Here is a 15,807-nt window from a genome sequence, read left to right on the forward strand (position 1 = left end):
CATACTAGTGGATTAGCACGAATATTGACGCTTTATAATACTTTGGTTTTTTACACCGCCAGTTAAATTGACATGGGTTAAAAACAAACAAAAAAAAACAAAACATTTTCGTGAGTCACGCGTGATTCACGCGAAGCCGTGAATGAAATTTAAACGAAATCTCGTGAATATGCGTGAACGGGATTAAAGAAAAATGTGTGGCGCGTGAGCGTGAGTTAAAATAAAATTGTGTTCGTGATTGTGAATCAGTAAACTTTCTCCGAAAACACGCTCCCGATAAAAATTTACTTTCACGATCCAACCCACCCTCACGATCCAACTCAATAGCGTGAATCACGAGAAATTTCGTTAATTACCAGAATTTTATTGAGCCACGAAAATTGTCGTGTTGCGAAAATATTCGTGACTCACGAGATTTGTCGTGAATTACGAAAATTGTCGTGAATCGTGCGAAAGCGTGAGACATAAACGTTGTTCATGTGTGATCGTGCGCGAGTATGACTTTTCATTTCGTGAATTAATTTCGTGACCGTGAATTCCTACCCACATGGCGTGCGTGAGTACAAATATTTCTTCGTGAATGTGTTTGAGCGTGATTGAAATTCCACTAACGCGCACATCTAAGTATATATTTACTGTAAAATAACAAAAAACTTAACAAAAATCCAATAAAACGTAATACGTCTATCAATGCAAAACAAACTATTTTGTAGTCACAATTGCCCAAAGTTGCCCACAGGCAACATTCTCTACCGCCTAAACGAATGGGCGTGGCGACCCGAAATTTTGGCTAGACGCTTCTTAAATGACTTCAACATGATTAAAAGTAAAAAAAAAATTTTAGCGATACCTATAAAAATTCAGGGTCGAAAGGGTTAATAAATAATGCTAAAAAGCCACAAATTTAACAAATTGGATTTGTCGAGAACCCGAAAAATCCCGGGATACAAAGTAAAAAATGCCGGGATCCCATTCATTTTTTTTTTTTTTAAATCATTATTTTAGTTTGATAAAAGAGAAACTCAAGGTACCCTGCCAACATTTCAAAGTTCCATTTCATCCTCATCACTACCACAGACTCGTAAGTGACACTGCAACAATCGCGTATGAAATGTACATGAAAGTATTTTGCCATCACTATTGTTACAAGAGCTATTTTATTTTTTGTGAAATACCAAGCGCAACCCTGCCAACATTTTTTGAATTTGACGGCGCTTCTGCGAATCTCCACCACGTCGAAAACAATCGTATACGACATCCAAAACTCGTCGGAAAAGCGCCGTCACTATTGAGAAGTTGTTCCACGCCAAGTTACTACAATAAGAGTCCCTTCAAACAATCAGAAAAGGTGCATTTTAAGATAGTTGTACAAGAATCATTGTGGTCAAGTAAAACACGATTGTTTAGATGTTTATTAATTTGATTAAACATTTAAAAATTCTTATAAATATAACATTTATACCACTATCACAACACATTTAACATAATTTTTTTCATTAATAATAGAATGATGTTGATTTACAAGTGGCAAGTTACATGTTGCAGCGTCTATCAGCCAGTGTTTTTATTCTCGATGGAGGCAGCGTGTCTGTAAAATATGTGAAAAACAATCAATTTATTCCATATGGAAAGTCAGAAATTGTTCACCAATATACCTTTTACAATTTTAAGGTGGGTACTATGTTTGTTGGCACGAAAAAAACTTCACTTAACCATTCTTTCGCGTTGAAAAATGAGAGTGTTGACAATACATTTCGAATGAAGAAAACAGCTATTTTGGAGCTATTCCACGTTTATTTCTCCGCAATTTAATTGACAACATCGCCAAATGTCATACTATTTTTACTTATACATACGCAGCAGCTGATTGTTTACATACACGCATTCATGATAATTGTTTTGAAAAGTGTTTTTCTACCAGTTTTTGGATTGTTTTGCAAAAAAATCTCATACAGCACTGGACACTAATAATTATTAAGAATAAAGCTCCAGCCGCTCTACCCCTGGTGTCTTACCACATTCTGCAACAGCTTTTACAACATGTGGTACATTGTCTTCTTCAGCTTTTCCAAATGGATACCGTCAATTTGTAACGCACATCAAAAAAACATATAATTCCGGTGTTATGCTAACTTTTACATCATGAGCAGCAATGGACTCATTCATCAACAAACTTAATTCGTTGGTGTCCACAATATCTACACAATCGCATTGCAATACCATGCTGTTGCCGCCTCACTAGCAATTTCAAATCCAGTGGTCACCACCACGGTTCCCACAAAGGATAATAATGCCATTTCATTTGCCAATGTTGTTACATCGGGGGGGAACAACCAACTTAAGCCCATAACTCAAGTTCAAGGGTAGTTCCTAAGCCAAAGTCACTGTTCCCGACTTATATTTCGTCACAAAGGGATGTTAGTGTTCTATACCAGACTCTTCGTTGACTGAAATTAATACATTGAGAAGCAATTGGCTGGTTTACTGAAGGATGTTATACTCTCCCAATGTATAAGTTCCAATAACTATTTCAGTCACGTTATGAAATTCAACCAGTGTTTTGAATTGATAAAAAGCAAGAATGCCGCTAACTGAAATTTAAAAGCCACAACGAAATTAAATCGTTTCATTCCAGCCTATCGCAACCATTTTGGACAAATGATGAATACATCATTGCTACTTAAATAAAAATTATTTAATTATTTGCTATAAACATTTATTTTGGATATAACTTTGTTCAGAAAAATTTACTAATTTTATATTAAAAAGTATAAAACGTATAAGACCACCCAATTACCTATACCCCGGTATATAAAAATAAAACAAGTTCGATTATAATTTTATTATTATTTTTTTTTTAATTTGTACATTTATACACTAATTAAAGACACTAGAACACAATGTTTTCTTTTCTGGATTATCAGCTTTCTTTCATTAATATTGTTATATTTAAAAATTTTTAATTATCATTTCTCATATTTAGGTTTCATGTTGTTTCCATTAAAAATTAAAATTGCATTAACATTTCTTTTGTTCAGTTCTCATTCATTTACGCCTCTTACACACAAAAAACGAGCTCGCTTAACAAATGGAAAAGGGAGCAATTACGAGGAGCGGTAAAATAATAAAAAAAAAATACAATTCATTTCTTTGTAAAAAATGGGCGTTGAATGTAGAAGCACTGGGTTTACAGAGATAAGACGAAATCGTTTTTAAGCATATTTTAAAAAAGAAATCTTCATCGATTACATCTGCAGTATTATGACAATTAGCTTCTTCTACTTCTTCGTGTTCTGTGCAAACATTATGTTGCATAACATTAGTCAATTCTAAATTAGCAGGGGATGATGATAAATGGTGGCCTGGTTGTATCTCTACAATATGACGCTGATGGAATGCTATTGTTGCTGATGGCTGAAGCGATGATGGTACTGTTGTAATAGGCGGAGTTTCCAACGGGCACCGGTCGCCGATTGGAAACTCCTAGAAGACATTCCTTAGGGGTAAAATTTCACCCAGCCACTTCTTCGCCAGCAAAATCCAATTTAACAACATCACCTGGTAAACATTCCTCCACATCAACTTCATTCTCTGCCGTATTTATACGGTTCAATGTCATTGTAATATCTGGACCAGACTTAAGTCCCACGGTAGCTCCTGCTAAAGCCATTGTAGTGGTGGGAACAACAACATTCGATCCAGCTGCTGGTGATACTATTGTGGATGATTGTGAAACCTCCATTGCATTAGTATTGCATTTGTATTACTAACGGCAGCAACAGTCGATATTGCATTTGAAGAATTAGTAATAGTGGCTAATGTTGGAGTAGTATTTGCTGCCACCCCAATGGGACCACTCACTACTTGGGCGGCCGTTGTATTTGGTTGTTGCAATACAATATTTGCGGTCACAGCCACTGTGGTCGTGGCAGGTGTTGAGGGTGCTATGTTGGAGTTGTTCACTGTAGCTGATGTAGTGGCTGCAATTGTGGGTGTCAGGGATGTGAGGGCAGATGCTACTGTGGCAGAAACGGCTAAAGAACCAGATGCTGTTATATATGTTATATACATATAGCACGCCGTTATTTTTATTTCGTCAATCGAATTGCATTTTTAAATAACAACGCGAACCACTTTTGTATTCTAATTTAACACAAATCATTTGAATAAATCAATTATTTCTTAATTCACATTACAAATGGCGCCATGTTTTGAAACTAACTAATCTCAACATATGGAAGGATTTAAAGCCGACCTAATTAGGGACTATGCACTTTATGTCAGTTTTTCAACTCGAAAAAAAAAACAAAGTACCACAAATGAAAAAATATTTCGGTAGTTTTTCGCATTTTTGGTTTTGTATGGGATTTCGCTTCGGAAACCGAACATAGTACCTACCTTTAGGCGAAATAACTCTGTTTTCAGAACTTCATTATCGATTTTATTTAAATAAATTATAAGAAGCTAGTTGCGCTTGGTGTTTCACAAAATATAAAATGGTTCTTGTAACAATAGTGATGGCAAAATACTTTCATGTATATTTCATACTTTTTCATATGCTTCCCCCAACACAGTTGGCGACTGTTGCAGTGTCACTTACGAGTCGGTGGTAGCGATGAGGATGAAATGGAACTTTGAAATGCTGGCAGGGTACTTCCATATTGAAACGCACAAATTGTCGCTTGAACTCAACGTGTTTGCAAAGCCAGTACAATAAAAGACTTTGCATTCCCATATTCTTCAAACGTTTTTGTTTACTGTGTCGAATGTACACAAATTGCTAGATCTGGCAACACTCAATCAGACAGCTGTCAGAAGTGAAATAAACGTCAGCCATAAAGCTGGGAAACAGAAAATTCCGTAGAAAATTGTTGTCGTCTCGACCAAAAAAATTGGAGGATACTCCATAGGATGAAACCCTACAATCTGCACTAGCAATACTACAAGAGTCCTTGGCAAAGTTAGGTAGGTAGAGGAATAGCACAAAGAATCAGAGATTTGCATTTTTGATATTCTCAAATTCCATCCATCAATATTGCGTGGTTATCTTTTGAGAGAGTGTAAATGCCAATTTTATATGTTTATGTGAATTAGTGATAATTTGAGCTTCCATAGGAGGATTTTGCATCCATTCTATGGATCATTAGAATCATTTGATTAACTACTAATTATTAACAAGCTAAAGTATTGGATCATGCATATTGGTAATATTGTCTTTTCAGAATTTCATAACTACCTAACAAAGATCTACCAGGAAAAAGGACTGATATCCTAACTTATTCCTGCCGTGGACATATTAGGTTAGAGGCATTTGATTTGCCCATGGGCCATTGGCCCATGCAAATTTATATGAAGAGAATATAATGTAATAGCGTGTCTAAGTTACTCAACAACAATGGAATTAAACGGATACAATGGTTTCGAAGACCATTGCAAGTCTGCTGCTGACATGGTAAGTTGGCTTTCAAATCAACTCACAATAATAAAATAGTGGCTTCCATTCACTCTCTTAATTGTCTTGTTTTTTGTTTCCAGGATCTTCTCAAGCAGCGAAAGTATCTCCATAAGGAATCGCATAATAACTTGGATTCCATAGATCATATCATGCACCGTAAAGATCATCAGCAACAGCATCAAGAGTTCATGGATCATGTGAGTGGTAAATAGTTATAACAATAACTGTAACTAATATTTCTTATTTTGTAGACCTCTTTGCTGCCCCCAGACTATATGCGTGATCCAAATAATTTCATTATGGACTTAATGAATTTTCCTAAGGGTGTGGTATCTACAGGTCCACATCCCGGTGATACTTTAACAGCTGCAGATTTGAATTTCGGTGGAGCTCATTTGTTTGCTGTCACATCGGATGAAGAACATCATCATCATCACCACCACCATCATTCCAATGAACCCCGCAAATCACCCACATATCTGCCTTTAAATAGTGACTTCCTAATGCCTGTTAATAATAAAGCATATAATGACTCGTCCACCGATGTGGGGAGTGTTGAAGAGAATGGAGTGAAAGCGGTACAGGAGTTGTTGATGAATGGAACTGGTGTAGCTTTGGATGTAAGTTTTCACAAAAATATGATTGTGTTAGTAAAACCGCTTGAGTAAGGTGCCTGATTTATGAAACAAATTGGGCTACCAAATAATTTTCATGTGAAATGCAGCCATGCTAACGACCTAACATCTTTAAAGGTTGTGAGGTGTAGATTGGAAAGTACTAAACAGATGATTGTGTTCATTGGTACTTCCTTATTTAATACCTTACCCCATGATGTAAATCATACATCTAATTTTCGCTTTTTAAGACCAAATCAAATTATCTTAACATTTTCAAGCAAATATTGCTTAAATTTGCTTGAAAATGTTGAGATACTTCTAGCTTAAATTACATTCAAGATTAATGGAATAATTTTTATTATATTCATTTTGATTATTCTTTTTGAATTTTTATTTTTGTACTTCTATTTTAAAATTATAATATATTAAAAACATTTATCTTTGTTACACTTTTGCCAACTTGCCTCAAAAATGCCTTAAGGCGCTGAGGCCTCAACATTATTGTAAAGTTTTTAATATAATAATATATAATATTAAAAATGTTTAGAGTGGCTGTTAGTTTGGGGTTAAATCCACAACTTTTTCTTTGTAAAAGAAGGTCAACTAATAATTCCATGATTGTGATTCGCACCATTAAAACCAAAGAAACCTATTTCAAATCTTCTTTGTTGTATCCATCGTCAAACTTATCAATATGTTTTATTTTTTTAGGATGGTTCCATAGATGACGACTGCGATATTTCCCGCTTCGATTCTCGTAAAGTCCTGCCTCATAAGAAACGTATTTCCCGCAAATTGAAAATCAACCACACAGGTGGTGAACTACAGCTAAATGTACCTTTAGAAGATCATAAACTACCAAATGTTGAACAATTGGTAGTGGGAGCGGTGCAACAATTCCGTTGCGAACTTTGTGGCCATGTAACCTGTTCGCAATTGGATTTTTTCGCTCATCTCAAACAGCACTATGAACCTTCAACTCCCGATACAATTTTGGCAGCAATGAAAACATCTTTAGATGCTTTGGGGCCTGAGAAATCTCGAGATGCTTCTAATCTTTGTTCGATAGATAAAAAGGTATGTCTATTGTCACCATATACAACTAAAGTACTAAGCTATAATTTCCAACTTTTTTAGACTGATGGACTTGATCAAGTCTTCCAAGATGTACATTTTCCCTTTGAAAATTTTCCTCAAAGTGATGATGTTGTAAATGCCGATAGACAAGTGGATCTGAATTTGCAAAATCATGTGAATCAGGTCGATATGAAAGTTGTCTTTAGTGACACTTTGGGTAATGTGGTGTCATCAACGTCGTCCCTGCCACAAAACCAACAAGCACATCATCATCAACAACAACAACAGCCTAATCAAAGTCTTGTGCCTGAAGAGTTTAGTGATACCGAAGATATGCTTGAAGGCATCAGGGATAAGGTGTTAATAGAGGATACTTGTGATGCCATGGATCTGATGACACCCAATGGTAATGAAGTTAGACCTAATTGGTAAGTGTATATCAATAATTTGGAAATTTGAACTATAAACGAGTTCCATACTTTTAGGTATCACACTTCCTGTTTTAATGGAATCGATTTGAAAGCCAAGCCCATATGTGATGTACTTTTTTCGGGTCAATATGCTCCGCTTCTGAATACAGAACCCTCTGTCCCTCCTGATAATAATCACATAAGTGTGGGGAAAATGATGCCTAAAGATTTGGTGGATACCACACCTCAGGTTATGCATCATGCCACCGATTTGAGATTACAATTTCACCATAGTGAAAATACAATTACTAGCCATGAACAACAACAACAACCGCCACAACCTCCAACAACAGTAGTACCAATACAACAGTCAACGCAACAACCTCCTCCTACGCTTAATAATAATCTAGAACTCATATCACCTCAACACATAAAATTAGAATCAAGCCTAGACATTCCCTCATTCCATACAGATCAAGCCTATGTTGTCAATGAAGCTGAAATTGAAAATGATGATGATGATAATGATCATGAAGAACAAGAACCCGAACCCATACATGATGAAGGAGAATATTATGATGATCTTGATGATCATCAAAGCGATGAAGATACAGAAGAATATTCTACTAGAAAACAACGATTAGAAAGGGCCGTATACGATCCAGAATGGAAAGAGGATGATGGTGATGGTGAGACCTCGCTTGATGGTAACGGAAAACGTAAACGTTATTTGTGCAATAAATGTCAACGAGTATTCAATTCATGCAATGCTTTGAAATATCACATGAGAACACATCTCGGTCTGAGACCACATCAATGTGAAATATGTGATAAATCATTTTTTGCCGTAGGTGCCCTTAAGGCTCATATGCGAACACACACGGGTGATAAACCATTTGAATGTGAGATTTGTAAGAGGAAATTTCGTCAATGGGGAGATCTCAAATACCACACTGTTTCCATACATAGTTCCGAAAAGAATCACCAATGTGAATTTTGTGGCAAATCTTTTTCGCGTAAATATTCTCTGGTTGTCCATTTGAGAATTCATACACGAGAACTCAATTACAAATGTGAATTTTGTACGAAGACATTTCGGGCATCTACATATTTACAGAATCATCGAAAAATACATACAGGTAGGTGGTGCTGATGTAGTAACAATGTATTTTTGTCGAAAATCCGGATTTAAAAATGGGATTAAACTAAGGGTTATTTTAGTGTTTTATAGCATAAAAATTATCGAAATATTTTCCTCTAAAGGCTGTTGGGTGTTAGTAGCACGGTTGCCACTCGGATTACTGTACTGTCAACATTTTATGTCTATAGAAAATTTTGTCAAAATTTTATTTCTATAGAAAATTTTGTCAAAATTTTATTTTTATGGAAAATTTTGTCAAAATTTTATTTTTATAGAAAATTTTGTCAAAATTGTATGTCTATAGAAAATTTTGTCAAAATTTTATTTCTATAGAAAATTTTGTCAAAATTTTATTTCTATGGAAAATTTTGTCAAAATTTTATTTCTATAGAAAATTTTGTCAAAATTTTATTTCTATAGAAAATTTTGTCAAAATTTTATTTCTATAGAAAATTTTATCAAAATTTTATTTTTATAGAATTTTTTTCTTTAAATGTATTTCTATAGGAAATTTTGTCAAAATTTTATTTCTATAGAAAATTTTGTCAAAATTTTATTTCTATAGAAAATTTTGTCAAAGTTTTATTTCTATAGAAAATTTTGTCAAAATTTTATTTCGATAGAAAATTTTGTCAAAATTTTATTTCTATAGAAAATTTTGTCAAAATTTTATTTCTATAGAAATTTTTGTCAAAATTTTATTTCTATAGAAATTTTTGTCAAAATTTTATTTCTATAGAAAATTTTGTCAAAATTTTATTTCTATAGAAAATTTTGTCAAAATTTTATTTCTATAGAAAATTTTGTCAAAATTTTATTTCTATAGAAAATTTTGTCAAAGTTTTATTTCTATAGAAAATTTTGTCAAAGTTTTATTTCTATAGAAAATTTTGTCAAAATTTTATTTCGATAGAACATTTTGTCAAAATTTTATTTCTATAGAAAATTTTGTCAAAATTTTATTTCTATAGAAATTTTTGTCAAAATTTTATTTCTATAGAAAATTTTGTCAAAATTTTATTTCTATAGAAAATTTTGTCAAAATTTTATTTCTATAGAAAATTTTGTCAAAATTTTATTTCTATAGAAAATTTTGTTAAAATTTTATTTCTATAGAAAATTTTGTTAAAATTTTATTTCTATAGAAAATTTTGTCAAAATTTTATTTCTATAGAAAATTTTGTCAAAATTTTATTTCTATAGAAAATATTATTAACATTTTATTTCTCTAAAAAATTTTATCAATATTTTATTTCTACAGAGAATTTTATAAAAATTTTATTTCATACCATTATCGATTTGTAAATATTTCCGTTTTTTCAGGAGAAAAACCATACGAATGTGAAGTATGTGGGAAAAAATTTCGTGTTTCTGGCGATCTGAGGCGACATCAACGCATTCATGAACGTGCACCTAAAACAAAAAAGGGAACCTGTAAAGAAAAGTCTCCCCCGGCGTTCGTTAAATCATTGGTGGTGTCTCCTCCCATTACATAGTCTTTTTAACGTGTGTGTGTATGTAACGTTTTTAATGCTATTACAAGAGTTTTAATATTTAATTTATACATGCTTACATAATGAAGTAGAACTACATCTATATAGATCTTTTTAGTAGTATTAGCCTCGTTTAAGGGCCCAATAATTTGTATATTTTTATTGTGTAAAAAAGCTCAAAATAATGATATAAAATTTATTTTATACAAAAAAGAATCATTGCAATATAGATTTTTCTCAAATATAAAAATACATCAAAATAATGGTTTGTATACAGCAAAATAAGTTTCGTGTAAGTGTAATTGCGTTGTGTATATACAGGGTGGCTGATATTGCGACCAACTTCAAGTAGCTATCATTTCTAAAAATCTCATCTGGCAGCTGACAAAATTATTCCAGTGACATTTAAATTTATTGATTACAAGCTTATAAATGCATTTCGATTTGTTGCATTCACAAATGATGTTATTCTTAATAATCAAGTTAAAGCGTGATAATGTGATTGCGTTATATTTGGAAGACTACAAATGTGTAAGTGGATCATGGGAGGATGCTTAGTAAGAAACGTAGGTCATGCAGAGATTCTCGTAGGATTGATCATAGAAAGGGCAGGCAGCCACGGTTGCCACTCGAGCCAAATAATCTACCAAAATTAAGAGAACATTTTATCAAAAATCTAACACAAAACAAACAACAAAAATCTTGTTTTGGAAAATTGTATTTCTATAAGAGCTTTTGTCAAAATTTTATTTCTATAGAAAATGTTGTCAAAATATTATTTCTATAGAAAATTTTGTCAAAATTTTATTTCTATAGAACATTTTGTCAAAATATTATTTCTATAGAAAATTTTGTCAAAATTTTATTTCTATGGAAAATTTTATCAAAATTTTATATCTATGGAAAATTTTGTTAAAATGTTATTACTATAGAAAATTTTATTATTATTATTATTATTTCTATAGAAAATTTTGTCAAAATTTTATTTCTATAGAAATTTTTGTCACAATTTTATTTCTATAGAAAATTTTGTCAAAGTTTTGTCACAATTTTACCAAAAACCTAACACACAAAAAATCTTATTTTGCAAAATTGTATTTCTTAACAGCTTTTGTCAAAATTTTATTTCTATAGAAAATTTTGTCAAAATTTTATTTCTATAGAAAATTTTGCCAAAATTTTATTTCTGTTAGAGGTGTTGACAAAATTTTATTTCTATAGAAAATTTTATCAAAATTTTATTTCTATGGAAAATTTTGTTAAAATTTTATTTCTATAGAAAATTTTGTCAAAATTTTATTTCTGTAGAAAATTTTGTCAAAATTGTATTTCTATAGAAAATTTTGTTAAAATTTTATTTCTATAGAAAATTTTGTCACTAACTATTTTTGAATGATAGAGGGCTTCTTTTCTTTTTTGATAGAGGGCTTCTTTTCTTTTTTCCCTTAAAGCTAACGCCATTACTTTGAGATGATAACCCCCAACGCTCTCCACACAAAATACTCTATTTATTGTTCAATTGATGAAAATAGGCTAATAATTATGAATGTTCAATTTTTTTTAAATAAATTATTTAGTTTTTATTATTACTAAAAAAACTATTTTACACCACTGTATTCCACCAAACAATTATTTCAATTGTGGCGTTTCATTTTACACTCCATTTTCCATTTGGCTATGGCCATAGTGAATTGCATTATAAATTTTCTTCTTTAATCGTTTTGCAATTTTGCATTGTCTGAATAGGCCTTTAACCAAAAATTTTGATTAGTCGACAATTTCTTGTATTACAAAAATGTTCATTTATAACCGTTGGTCGTTTCAATATCGCTTAATAAAATTCCATTTCGTTGTGATTTTGATTATTGGTATTCTTTCACAATTGAGTATGGTGAACAGTGGCACTACAACACCCCAGCTATCGGAGTTTTTATTTGTGCAACCTAACGAAATTGATGATATTTATTGGCTACCAACAAATTTCTATTCGAAAATAAATCATCAATACTTGATTCATTATCGAAGGCAGCAATTTGATTTTATAAAATATTTTGCATTTGAAAAAGCCAAATATTTTTGATAATCAGTGATACAAAGTACTGGAGAATTTGTGTTAAAAAAAAAAACAAACAATGTCAGCAATGTATTGAAAATATATTAATGAAAATTTAAATTTATTTGTTTTTTTTTTTTTTTTTTTTTTTTATAAAAAGGCTATTTGTTCTTTGACCAAGGGAAAGTGATATTGAGTTCGGCTAGACCGAAATTCAGGTACCCTCCATCAGGGACGTAGTTGTTTGTTTAGCCTGTAGAAAACAATCCTTCACATACAAAAAAATATTCAGCAAAACATTACGTTTCAAAATCGTAAACGTACGAAATGCTAACGAAATGAAACAGAAAATCGTTCAAGAAAAATTAAAACGATGTGTTTACAGTTTCGTCAACGGACGTTCACGATGTCATGAACGTCGGTAGTTTTTCTTTGACCTTAAAAAGTCTTTAAATAATCATTGGACGTTGTTATGGCAACTCCGTCGGTGGTGTAATGTACTAAATTAAAAACAAAGAAATATGTCAAAAATATTTTTCCTCAATTTTTTAATATTTATAGAGCAAAAAAAAATTAATAAATTATTATATAAAAAAATTTCCGATTCGTACCTGTGTCTTCATAGCTCCCGTTTGCCATAACAATCGTTGTTAGATTCACACCGTCTGTTCTCCGTTTGACACTAGATAACGGTTACCACAATTAGTAGAATTCTACCAAAAATGGTAGATTTTTTACTGTTTGGTACACACAAACAAATTTTTTTCTGATTCAATCACGAAATTAATTGATCCAATTAATTTTTTAATTGAAATGTCTTCAATCCCGAAAATGTTAGTATCAATCACAGTTTTAATTGGGCATAGAAAAAAATCTTGATTAAAAAATTAATTGATTTCATTACCAAATTTCAATTAATTTTTTAATTGATTCAATTAAAAATTTAATTGATGTTGATTGCAAAACTCAATTAATTTATTAATTAAAAAAAAGGTAACTGTTTTCAATTACCTTTTGAATTGGCTTAGAATTTTTATTTGGATTAACAATTGATTGTTTGAAAAAAAATTTTAATTAAAAATTTAAAAAAATGTTAATCACTTTTTTAACTGACTTAGTCTTCCGAATATGATTAAAAGTTTATTGTATCAATTAACTTTTTAATTAAAAATTTTAAAATTTTCAATCATTGACTTAATTAACATAATGTTTCTATCTTGATTAAAAAGTTAATTGTACCAATTAATTTATTAATTGAAAAAAAAAATCAACTTCAATTAACTTTTTAATTGGAAATATTTTGGTGATATTTTTTTCTGTGTAGATTGCCAGAAATCTTGATATTTTGATAGATTTTGCAAAATTTTCAACAAACACGATATAATTTTCTATAAAAATTAAATTTTGTCAAACTTTTCCATAGAAATAAAATGTTGACAAAATTTTCTATAGAAAAAATATTTTGACATTTTTTATAGAAATAAAATTTCGACAAAATTTTCTATAGACATAAAAGTTTGACAGAGTTTTCTATAGAAATATAATTTTGACAAAATTTTCTATAGAAATGAAATTTTGACAGAGTTTTCTATAGAAATGAAATTTTGACAAACTTTTCTATAGAAATAAAATTTTGAAAAAATTTTCTATAGAAATAAAATTTTGACAAAATTTTCCATAGAAATAACATGTTGACAAAATTTTCTATAGAAATAAAATTTTGACAAAATTTTCCATAGAAATAACATGTTGACAAAATTGTCTATAGAAACAACATTTTACAAACTTTTCTATTGAAATAAAATGTTGACAAAATTTTCTTAGAAATAAAATTAAAAAAAAAAAAAATCTATAGAAATAACATTTTGAAAAAATGTTCTACAGAAATAACATTTTGACAAAATTTTCTATAGAAATAAAATTTTGACAACATTTTCTATCGAAATAACATTTTGAGAAAATTTTCTATAGAAATAAAATTTTCGGTAGAAAAAAATTTTGACTAAATTTTTTATAGAAATAAAATTTTGACTAAATTTTCTATAGAAATAAAATTTTGAGAAAATTTTCTATAGAAATAAAATTTTGAGAAAATTTTCTATAGAAATAAAATGTTGACAAAATTTTCTATAGAAATAAAATTTTGACAAAATATTCTATAGAAATAATATTTTGACGAAATTCTATAGAAATACCATTTCGACAAAATTTTTTATAGAAATAAAATTTTGACGAACTTTTCTATAGAAATAACATTTTGAGAAAATTTTGACGAAATACTCTATAGAAATAAAACTTTGGCAAAATTTTCTATAGAAATAAAATTTTGCAAAATAGGATTTTTTTGTTTGGTAGTTTTTTGGTAAAATTTTCTCAAAATGTTGGTAGATTAATTTTGGCTTGCGTGGCAACCATGCACCAGATGTGCTCATTCGCTTTCATGAATGTGAACGCCGTATATCTTCATGGGTTATAATAAAGATTATTGAAAAAAACTGTGACGTAAAATTCTATATCGGTCCGTATAACAAAAAGGACCGAATAGTGTATTTGAGGTTAAAATAATAATAACAATTTATACTTTTTTTTTTGTAAAAACATATCTGTATAGATTAGTAGAAGAGGACTGTAGGAACTCCGTTCTTTTCTTCATATGAAGAAATTTTTGTACTGACGAAATTTAATGATGGTCTAATGAGATCATAAGATAAGGAGATTCTAAATGGTTTTGATAAATATATTGGAACATGTGTCGTCTAGCAAATACGATTAAAATCAATGTGTGTGTAATCCTAAAACCATGCGTTCTAACTCAAGAGTAGCTTAATCAACAGAAGAAAAGTATGTTCGTATAATTTATTATATATCATATAATTTCGATATCGAGTTTTTTGATAGACAACTTTTTCGATTGGTAAATTGCAATCGTAAAACATTTTTCACTTGTTTTTTACATTGTTTTCGCCATATAGGAATAGAAAATATATTAGTTTTAGTTCGAATTGTTTCTAATTTGTAGTAAATTTATGAACATATTTTGAATATTTAGGACTAATGCAACTCCAATAAAAGTTAAACAAAAATTGGTCATAGTCGAGATCGGGAGCGAGCATCCTAGCTTGGCAAAGAACCATATATAAAGTGCACATGTTAGATCGATATCCAAGCGATTGTGATCAACCAATTACCGTACCATTCTGTAACAACATAACGCTTCTGAACCATCTTGTAAGAATAGTGAATGATGAAGGCATCCACTGGCAACAAGTTTTAAGACGGCAGACAATTGTAAAGCGATAGAATTGACGATGACATGCCACCAAAAATTATTTTCCATTTGAACGCCTCCTTCGTCAGCCGAAATCGTCCATGGAGCCTGCAAAAAGGTGACTTTCTAACGGTGCACACTATTTCAAACCCATGTACTTACACCAATAACAATGTGCACTTTTATTCCTTATTTGTCGCCGAATTATTTTATATTCATCTCATCCTCCAATTAGGAAGGAATTCGGAGGAATGTAAAAGAGATATGGATCCATAAGATATAATGCAATACAA

General features: G+C 30.8%; 2 protein-coding genes across 2 annotated transcripts; one reads left to right on the forward strand and one right to left on the reverse strand.

Annotated features, from left to right (window-relative positions):
* Nucleotides 1–2,832: 2,832 nt before the first annotated feature.
* LOC142227104 (uncharacterized) lies at nucleotides 2,833–4,321 on the reverse strand. The gene is made up of 2 exons (XM_075297444.1): nucleotides 3,941–4,321; nucleotides 2,833–3,907 (listed from the first exon to the last, which is right to left on the reverse strand). Exons 1-2 carry the CDS (start codon nucleotides 4,069–4,071, stop codon nucleotides 3,715–3,717), a joined length of 324 nt encoding a protein of 107 aa, XP_075153559.1. The 5' UTR covers nucleotides 4,072–4,321; the 3' UTR covers nucleotides 2,833–3,714.
* A 502-nt stretch (nucleotides 4,322–4,823) lies between these two features.
* On the forward strand, nucleotides 4,824–10,409 carry LOC142227106 (uncharacterized). Its single transcript, XM_075297445.1, has 8 exons — nucleotides 4,824–4,965; nucleotides 5,223–5,452; nucleotides 5,536–5,652; nucleotides 5,707–6,075; nucleotides 6,784–7,149; nucleotides 7,210–7,577; nucleotides 7,635–8,698; nucleotides 10,024–10,409. Exons 2-8 carry the CDS (start codon nucleotides 5,396–5,398, stop codon nucleotides 10,194–10,196), a joined length of 2,514 nt encoding a protein of 837 aa, XP_075153560.1. The 5' UTR covers nucleotides 4,824–4,965; nucleotides 5,223–5,395; the 3' UTR covers nucleotides 10,197–10,409.
* The last annotated feature ends 5,398 nt before the right edge of the window (nucleotides 10,410–15,807 follow it).

This window comes from Haematobia irritans, chromosome 2, assembly GCF_050003625.1.
Source record: "Haematobia irritans isolate KBUSLIRL chromosome 2, ASM5000362v1, whole genome shotgun sequence".
Classification (NCBI taxonomy): domain Eukaryota; kingdom Metazoa; phylum Arthropoda; class Insecta; order Diptera; family Muscidae; genus Haematobia; species Haematobia irritans.

Coding starts and splice junctions, on each gene's coding strand:
- LOC142227106 (XM_075297445.1), top strand. CDS start 5,396: ATGGAATTAAACGGATACAATGGTTTCGAAGACCATTGCAAGTCTGCT. Junction 7,150..7,209: donor TTTGTTCGATAGATAAAAAG/GTATGTCTATTG, acceptor CAACTTTTTTAG/ACTGATGGACTTGATCAAGT. Junction 8,699..10,023: donor TCATCGAAAAATACATACAG/GTAGGTGGTGCT, acceptor CCGTTTTTTCAG/GAGAAAAACCATACGAATGT.
- LOC142227104 (XM_075297444.1), bottom strand. CDS start 4,071: ATGTATATAACATATATAACAGCATCTGGTTCTTTAGCCGTTTCTGCC. Junction 3,908..3,940: donor AACAACTCCAACATAGCACC/CTCAACACCTGC, acceptor AGTGGCTGTGAC/CGCAAATATTGTATTGCAAC.